The sequence below is a fragment of the Nematostella vectensis genome, chromosome 2 (genome assembly GCF_932526225.1).
Source record: "Nematostella vectensis chromosome 2, jaNemVect1.1, whole genome shotgun sequence".
NCBI lineage: Eukaryota > Metazoa > Cnidaria > Anthozoa > Actiniaria > Edwardsiidae > Nematostella > Nematostella vectensis.
The window spans coordinates 6,149,280-6,158,721 of NC_064035.1; the positions used below are offsets into that span (position 1 = coordinate 6,149,280).

Below are 9,442 nucleotides of genomic sequence, written 5' to 3' on the forward strand. Positions count from 1 at the left end.
AAAGCGTTATAAATTTTCCTTAATTAAATAAAAATAAAGCCTGTTTTATATTTTATTGAAATACACAGCTAATTTCACAAAACATCTTTTTTAGTTTTGTCCCTCCCCTCCCCTATGACAGAACTTGTAAAGCCCAGTCAGCAGCCTCATACAAAATACAAATGGCGGCCGGTTGATAAAAAAAAAAAAAAAACAACTGATGACCAGATAAAACGTTTGTCGCTGTCTCTACACAATATTATAAGCGCAATGACGACCTTGAAATCACCTAATCGTCAGTCAAGCTTCGAATATTTTTCTCCATTTAATGCTGTCCTCAGTTCTGTTGGGGCCCAACACGAGAAAGCCCTAAAGCAAGCTTTCTATAACACGGTTGCTCTGGTTTTCGTCTCTCTCGTCGGTGCAGCTGCTGTTGCCGTTTATTTTGTGATGGAGCCATTCCTGAGGCCGTTATTATGGGCTGGATTGTGCGGCGCTTTTCTCCACCCCTTCAAGAGAACGCTTACTCGGATATTCCGGGGATGGCTGAAGTCAATGAGTTCTTCCAATACGCCTCTAGTTGTCGGGGCGGCTGTTTTGCCATTCCAACTCTTGAACAATTGCTCGGATGTCCTAGGGGGATTCATAGCGCGTAGATTTAGACTGATAGTAATGGCGATACTACTTTTGCCGATTGTTTACGGGCTGTACGTGTTTCAGCCATTCTTAGAGATTCTGAGGTTTGTGCAAAATATTGGCCTTCTGATGTATAATGTGATGGAATACTTCACCAATCCATTCATGGTTAGTGCATAGTTAAAATTAACTATGGCTAGGACACATTGAAGAAAGATTCTTTGCAAAACCCAAATATCTGTTTAATTTTCATTGATATTCAAGTGTAATCTTGACATAGATATTGTTAGGGATAGAAAAAATGCATTGTTTTTCCTATACATTTTACTGTTGTTGAGACCATAAGTCATAATCATTTGTGTACAGATTCTCATTCTATTGAGTATCATTATTTATTTTTATTACAGATTCCACAGTACTGTTACCCTGTGTAGCAGAGCCTCCAGACTTCTCTCATCCAGTGACGCTCAGCCAAAATGCCATGACGAGCAAAGCGAGGAGGCTCTGGGCGGGGAGTAGCTTTTTTCAGTTCCAGAAATACAGATTTTGTATTCTGCGGCTGATTAGTCGACGTGATTGTCATAGTAACACAAAACAATATTTAGTAAATATACCCGTATTTGAGATAAGCTTGAAAAAAAAAAAAAAAAACACGGTTGTCATTGTTTTACAAAGGCTGAAAGTTCAGCCTTTACACATAGGCACACATAGAGGGGGCTGGAGCTGCAGGTTGCATTTTGTACCTAAGGTGAAGTTGAAGATGGAGCTAAGCCTGCATTCATCTGGGCGCAAACAGTGACTTTCTGAGGCTTCAAACCTATCGCTCTTGATTCTCACATTTCCTTGCATTTGTTGATTTGATTTTTTGCAGCTCTCTATCAATGATCCCTTAACATTCTCCAGCTTTCCTAGCTGCCTTACTCAGGCGGTTTCTTATGCAAACAGACATTCTACCAATCGCTCCTTCTTCGTCTTAGAGTCAGTAAACAAATTAAACTTGCCTAAAGAATTGCTGTTGCAGATATGACAGAAATTAGTGCAGGAAAATTTCTCCATGGGCCATTTGGCAATACTTTTAATCACTCTAGTATGAGAATAACAACAAAACTTTGAAAGCTTACAGCTCTCGTGTTGTGTGACTGACGTCATACCCGCAAAACTAGTTTAGGCATGTAATTTGAGACTGGAACTGAATATAGCTACTCGCCCACCTAGAGCCTCCTCGCTTCACTCATCATGACATTATGGCTGAGCAGCACCGGGCAAGAGAAGTTTTGAGGCTCTGGTACCCAGGGTACTGTACTGTTTGATCAATCAACCATCCCAACCAATTAATGTCCTGAATGATTTTTCTGCCACATGAAGCCTGGCTGTGCCTCCCCCACCCAAAAAAAAAAAAAAAAAAAAAAGTAACATGTACTTGTCCTAGACTAGCCTTCCTCTGTTTTGAAAGTGAATGGGTGGCTAAGTGGTAATTGAACTTCTTTCTTGTAGGTTTGGTCAATTGTTATTGGCTACACTGGGGCGTTAATCTTCTGGTGGTCACCTTCCACATCTAAGGTTCTGCATATCCTATCAGTACCTGTTTGGTTGGCATTTCTGATCCACATAGCTTCTATTGCTGGGCCTTACAGGGTACCCCTATTCCTTCTTGTAGCAGTGTTGTCAATTGTAGGGCTCATTGCAGAAGAAGTTAAACCCAAGGATGAAGGTATGTGTTGACTGACAAAATGGCAGACGTGATATGTGAAGATAGGAGTAGTAATTTTTTTTTTTTTAGCCTACAGGTAGGCTAATAATTTGTTTGTTATCTAGCACTAAGTTTGGTATTCTCCATTTTATTTGATATGAAATGCGTAAGATCATGCATTGCACCCTTGGAGTCTAGCAACCTTTTACCCTGGGAGCAATTGTTCTCATATTTTGGCAATGATTGGATAACCATAGTCAAAAATTGCTAAAAATGGGCAATTTTTTACTAGCTCAAGTAGTCATTACCTAGATCTCAATCTGATTGGTTAAGATGAGGTCGATTTTTTTTTACCTCAGGAGTAATTGTTGTTGACTCCATATTGTCATAACTTGCTGAAAACCTGCAAAATCACTCTCAAAGTTCTGCTAGTTGCTTAGGCACTAAAACCATTCAAGTTTACGAGGTCACAGCTGGCTCGATTGGTTTATAATATGTGTGGTCTTAGCATGGCATTGGTATTAGCATTGGTCAAGCATGATCAATAATAGATAACTTTGGTGCTTTACAATTGTATAATATTTTGCCAGAACAGAACTTATGAATATAACGAGCTATATTGAGCTAGATGACTCACCAACGTTGGCGGGTATAAAGTATCTCCAAAATTAACGATTCACAATCACAAAGATTCACTAACAGTTTGCGTCCAGATTCACTTAGCCTCTATTTGTGGTGTAATTTGAGAGACTAAAATAAGTCATGTAACAAAACAACGTCACTTCTGCTTCAGCGGTAACACAGTATTTGAAACATTTTTCTGTCATGTTAAGTGATATTTTGAGTCCTAATAAAGCATCTTGTGTTCCAATGCTGTCTTCATTTTTCTAGTTGACAACAAGACAAACAATGACAACCCACAGACAAAGCGCCATAGTATCTTCCAAGGTCTGACAGTTGCAGCTGCAGCCTTAGCATCCCCTCTAGAGGTTGACTCGGATGACTCGACCTGCACTAATGAGGATTCACCCAAAGCAACACAGCACACTAGCGAAACACCCTTCCCAGCAACACCAAAGGATATCACTGATGGCAAGGCATACAGCAGGCTGCAGAGACTTCGACAACTGAAGCAAACAAGAGTTAAGATCAAAAAGTCATCCAAGTCTAAGCGATCCAGCCGGCCATACCTGATTGCTGTTTTGTGGGGAATTGTCATTACAAGGCTATGGATCCATGCCTGGATTCTCCAGCTTCTACCCATACCTATCGCAATATACCTTATCAAGCTGGTGGTAGTGTGGAGTGGTGCATGGGCATGTATGTGTGAGTGGGCTGAGGGGTTGATTGACAGGCTCAAGACTTGGGTTCTTGTAAGAAAGGATGCCCTGGTCCCTCCGCCTTTGAGAGGGCTTGCTAAAATGATTATAACAGGGGACCAAAAGGTTAGTATACATTGGTTGGCACTCAACTTAAACCCACCTTAATTGATGTGCAAGTGATATTTGATATTTGAAGTGAAAACATGCTGTTTTAATTGTTCACACCCTCTAGTCGATAGATTACAGAATAGTAATGGGGAAAAACTTTGTAAAAAAACAAGCTTGCATCCATTTTCTGATTTCTTACAAAAGGCAATGGATGTTTTCACAGGGGCCCTCACATGTTATTCAAGAGGCTGGTATAGAGGCTGGTATAAAAGGCCAGCAGGCAAAGTTTTGCCAAGTCAATAGTCAATAGTCCATATGTAGTATACATTTAAGGTGATTATCAGTTCTAATGCTTCGCTTTGATATTTCAGGTCAATTTGTTGATGGAGATGTCAATTGATAACTTGATGAGTGTGTTCATTGTTCTCTGCTTGATTGTTGTCAGTATTGTTGTCACTGTTTTATTGGCTGTGCAGGTGAGAGAGATTGTTTATTCATAATGGTTTCCAACACATCTGTAGGTATATTGAACCATTATCTTCTTGTTGTTATCAGGTGCATCACGAAAGTGTTTACTTGGTGACAGTGACTGGAAATCTTGTGAATGACTTTGTGAAGAACAACCCCCAACTTGTTGAGTATGTTTTACAATTGTGCTGCACTCTTGTGTATTATAAGTGCTTTTCTGAGAAGAGCAAGTTAAACTTTCTCTCTTTTTCAGATGGATCACAGAAAATGCTGAGCTGAAAAAGACATTTGATGCAAATCTCGAAAGAGCTTACATGTATGGTAGAAAGTGGATAGCTTCAAAGGTTTGCTTTTGACATGTCCATTGTAAAGAACACTCCATTGTCAGAGATTTGTTTGTGTATTTGAGAGCTGTTTAGGATTGGATCTTTTGAGAGGTATTTATTTGCTTAGGTGGTTGCTGAATCTTTTATTTCTTGCAACAGTTCACAAATTTTAAAGATTACAAATTGTTAAAACTTATTGAACCCAGCCTTTTCAGATACATGAGATGTTTTGGGTACCAACTTAATAGATAAGGAATTTTTTGTAATCCCTGATGAATTCTCCCCAAAGAATTTGTTTTGGGTTCAGTTAATAGTTTTACTTGAAACTCCTGTAATATATGTTTATTTGTGGACAGTATATTCCTTGTAACTTAGATGACTAATATTAAAATGACGGTCCTATCTTGCAAATTTAACTAACCAGTCTATATTCGTTGGACATTAAAAAAAACCTTTGTGGAAGGCATCTTAGTGTCTAGTAATTATTGTCTGTGTGTGATTCACAGGTGGAAAAATTCCTGGGTGGGCAAAGTGGGAACTCGACTCAGCTGCAGCAGACAGTATTGGAGCTGACAGACCGTTTCTACCATGCTTGGATCGGAGGGGTAATTCATGGTTACTTTGTATTGGATTAGAAGGGTTAAAACAAAGGCATAGTCCTACCTAGGTTACTGTGCATTATATTCGATTAGAATTAAGGTTTTCCCAGCTAATTCCTAGAGATTCTATTTTTCTTTTCTTATCACAATAAACAATAGTTTCATTAGATTAAAAGAAATTCCTCAAGTGTCATCCCTCCTTCCCACCATCTTTTGATGGACTTCCTCTAACACTGCTTTAGACTACAAAGGTCAAGCTCCAGAAAATGGGAGTTTTTTGTGATCTTTGCGTATTTTTTACTATTGGTTGTCTTGAAAGGGGTTGTTAGTGGGTAAGGTATACCCCACCCCTTGTAGGTAAAATGGACCCCTTTTGACTGCAATTTGTCCTCTGTTTTGTGTTTGTGACAATATACAGGGCTTCTGGAATTACGCGGAAAAAAACTCAAAATTACGCGGGATTCTTTGCTAAATTACGCGGAAAATCAATCATTGTGCGCTAAATTACGCGGGATTTTGCAATACATTTTTCTTTAAAAATCAAAATTTTGCGGGATTCTTTACTGATTTACGCGCTAAATTACACGGAATATCAACTGTTACGCCCAAACTCCATTTTGTACCGAAGAAAAGCACGAAATAACTTGAAAAAGGTTTATTTTTTGCGCGAAAATATCTTAGGCGAGTTTTCATTGGCTCCTAACCACCAGCCAATTAAAAAAGGTATTTAATATTAGTCCTACGCCTTCGCGGTTTAGCAAAGAACGCCTAGTCATTTTATTTGTTTTCGAAATTCAGTTCGAAATATCGCACTCTTACGAAGAATATCTGACTTTTTTATGAGAAATAGAGGTAAGAAGCTCAAAAGAACTCATCAGCTGTGCACTTAAATGTTTTGTCTTTCAAAATTTAGCTAAATTACGCGGGATTACGCGGAAATTTGTGGATTACGCGGAGAAAGCCAAATTACGCGCTTCCGCACAAGTGCGTAATTTTAGCAGCCGTGAATATAGTTTAACTTACTGTTCTTGTTATCAACAGAAAAATGACACATTGAATCACAAAAGTGTTAATGGCAGTAGAGTTCCCATGGTCCACTCTAAAGCCAACATGACATCAAGTATATCATGGCTGGGAATGATGAACTGGTTTCGTCGGGAAGGCATCAATTTTGATTTTACTGCCCTGTTTTCAGTTGTACGAGAAAATCTAGGAATTCTTATGTCTGTAAGTATGTACTGAATTGTTTTTTATTTCCCCTTATTGTTCCTACAGTAACTGCTCTACTAGTACTGAACATGTTACATGTTTTCACTCACTTTTATATGGACATGCATAGATTCTGATTCTTTTTGTGGCACTGCTATAATAATTGAGCGGCCATATTCCATCAATCCTCGGATTGATAGGTGGCAGAAATTGAAATAAAAGTTTTTGTGCATTTTTGTGTTTTTTTACTTGCCAAAAAATAATAATAATAATAACCACCCACAACATATAACACAACATAAATCTGTTTTGTTATTGCTATTTGTATGTTTATATGCTTATTCCAGTTGCTGGAATCAGTATGGATGATAGTCAAGGGAAATGTCAGCATGGTCATCAATCTGGTAACAATGGTATTATCCTTGGTTTTCTTCAGTGGCACTTATGTACTCAATGCTGGATTATCAATGGTATGTAACAGAATAAAAGGCTCTTTTCTCACACTCATCTAATACCCATGGCAGTGGACGCTGGTGCCTCTTTGGGTGGAAATTTTGGAATGAATTGTGGGAGCCAAATTCCACAAATCTTTCTCCCATCATGTTTTTTTATATTTTAGAGCCCCCTTGGAAAAACCTGGACCCACTCATGGATATGTTAAATACTTTTACTATTATATGGCTTAACCCTTTCACCACCGGTAGAATTCTGTTCACATAGCTTAGATAGCATAGACTCGGCCTCCTTAGAGGCCTGTGTTGGTGAAAAAGGTTAATCTCAAATCAAGGTAGAAAGTATAACACAAAAAGATACTGTTTATTTTTTTGAGTAAAGTATAATCTCACCTTAGATGATGCATTTGTTTTTTGTGTTCCTAAGATTAAATTCATGATGGCACACACTTCTTCCACCTTACTTTCTCTTGTATTCATGACAGCGCTTTGCTGACCAATGATTAATTTATTTGTATTTTATTTTAGGTTGTGTTCATGACGGCACTGTTCTACCTACTCAGCACTTCTGGCGACCAATATAGACCGGTTGAGTGGTTTGGACAAATGTCAGCATCGGGTACAGCAGGGTTTGGTGAATCTCTATACAAGGCCATCAGGTATTAATATTTTTTAATCAGTTTTGTAACAGGCCATACCCAATATAGGCATTCTGCATTTCATCCTCAATAATTCCTGTCCTTCAACTTTGCAGGGATGTGTTTGGTGCTGCGTTGAAGATGGCAACATTCTATGGGCTGTACACTGTACTTACGCATACCATATTTGGTGTCAATATAGTGTTCATCCCTTCAGGTGCATTATGCTATGATATCATAATACTTCAGGTCTCAGGCTAAAGCCAGAAGGGGTGCACCGACATAGGAGTTATGCAAATATTTTTATTTTAACACAGAACTAGCAGTTAGAAAAGAGGAGGGTTAGGGGTGGGATTTTAGCACCTCTTGTGGCTGTCCTTAGCTACAGGTTTGGGTTGAGTTTGTGTTGATGTCATCCCTTTGTCTAAGACAGTGAATGATTTTCAATTTTTCAAGTTACTAGAAGACAAAATGTCAACTACTAAAGAAGCTAAGAAGCTTATTATACATGTATAGCCTTTCTGTCAGTATGCAGAGTATTCATTTGCCATGTATTTGATTTATTTCCCTCTAATGGGCACTATATAAACACTACTATATAGCTATCACCTCAATTTTGTGAGGTTGTGGTCCTGCATTTTAAACACCATGCTCTTCTACACAGCTATAGCTGCTGTCACCTCTGTTGTTCCCTTTGTGGGGACTTACTGGGCCGCCGTACCTGCAGTATTGGAGTTGTGGTTGGTCCATGAAGATAGTGTGCGGGCAATTATTCTGGCAGTCTGTCATGTTCTACCCACCTATGTTGTAGACACTGCTATATACAGTGAAATCTCAGGGTAGGTTATTCATCTGGGATAGTCACTCATCCCTGCGAGATTTAACAATGTACACCACAACCAATTTCATGATGGGGATAAGAAAAATTGTGATTTAGACTTGTACAACAAAATAAAACAATAATGTTTTAAGGGAAGAGGAAGGAGGTCCTTAAACTCCTGATGTCAAAGGATGGACTTCTTGAGAGGAGAGGAGGAGCTAAATGCGATATACAACACAGGGCTACACAAAAACCACACCCTTCCCCGCCTACTAAAAAGATATAAAAAGCAGTCCCAGAACATTTGTTCAAAATGACCAGATACTTTTGTGATTCCAAAATGACCAGATACTTTGTGATTCCATCATGCGTGCCCCCTCATATCATATCGCTGGGCCCTCGTGTCTTTCACGGAAAAAGAATAGGAAGCCACGCCCCTGCATTCGCGTCATCAAATCACCCAGTTGATTCGCAGATTTTATATTGTTTCAATACTGATCTATTTGCAGGGGCGGCCACCCCTACTTGACTGGTCTCGCAGTGGCTGGAGGAATATATTGCGTTGGCTTGGAAGGTGCCATTATCGGTCCCATAGTGCTTTGCTGTCTCATTGTGGCATGCAACGTGTACGGTAGCATGATACAGGAAGGAAGCCCTTCGGGTGAGCCCACACTGATGTCAGCGGTGGATGGGGCGCGCGTCCCGAACGGGAGGGGCCTGGAAACTGAGTACAAAAGGACCCCCCGCACTCCATTTTTAGGGGCGCACCAGAGCCAAAGTTTTAACTTGTAGATGAATCGTACGACAGACGACATTTTTGTAATTGTACCTTATTATGATTATTAAAAATAATGTCACACAAGCGCGGAATCTTAAACCATTATAGGCGGCGACACTTTTCTCCAGTCCCAAGTCAGTCCAGTCAATCTGCAATGATTAGATATCTTAGAAAATCACTCCTGATAACCTACAGCGATAGTTTTTTGACTAGCCCTCTAGAATTCTATTGTTATTTATGAGCGCACTGAGCTTCCGTGGGGTCAAATTCGGTTGAACTTCTAGTGGGTACAGCCTTTCTAATAATCACATAAGTTTACAGAGACAGCAGACAATTTAGGTGTTGAAAACGTAAAGATAATCATTACAGAAAGACTGCTCACTAAAGATACGATACGAGGTTGTAGCCTAGAATACA

The 9,442-nt window shown here is 39.3% G+C and overlaps 1 protein-coding gene across 1 annotated transcript; it reads left to right on the top strand.

The window, feature by feature from the left end:
* Window positions 1-118: 118 nt before the first annotated feature.
* LOC5517935 (transmembrane protein 245) lies at window positions 119-9,109 on the top strand. The gene is made up of 13 exons (XM_032362347.2): window positions 119-783; window positions 2,110-2,326; window positions 3,197-3,750; window positions 4,107-4,211; window positions 4,291-4,373; window positions 4,457-4,547; window positions 5,036-5,134; window positions 6,170-6,355; window positions 6,685-6,807; window positions 7,318-7,448; window positions 7,544-7,644; window positions 8,092-8,266; window positions 8,757-9,109. Exons 1-13 carry the CDS (start codon window positions 250-252, stop codon window positions 9,037-9,039), a joined length of 2,682 nt encoding a protein of 893 aa, XP_032218238.2. The 5' UTR covers window positions 119-249; the 3' UTR covers window positions 9,040-9,109.
* Window positions 9,110-9,442: the final 333 nt, after the last annotated feature.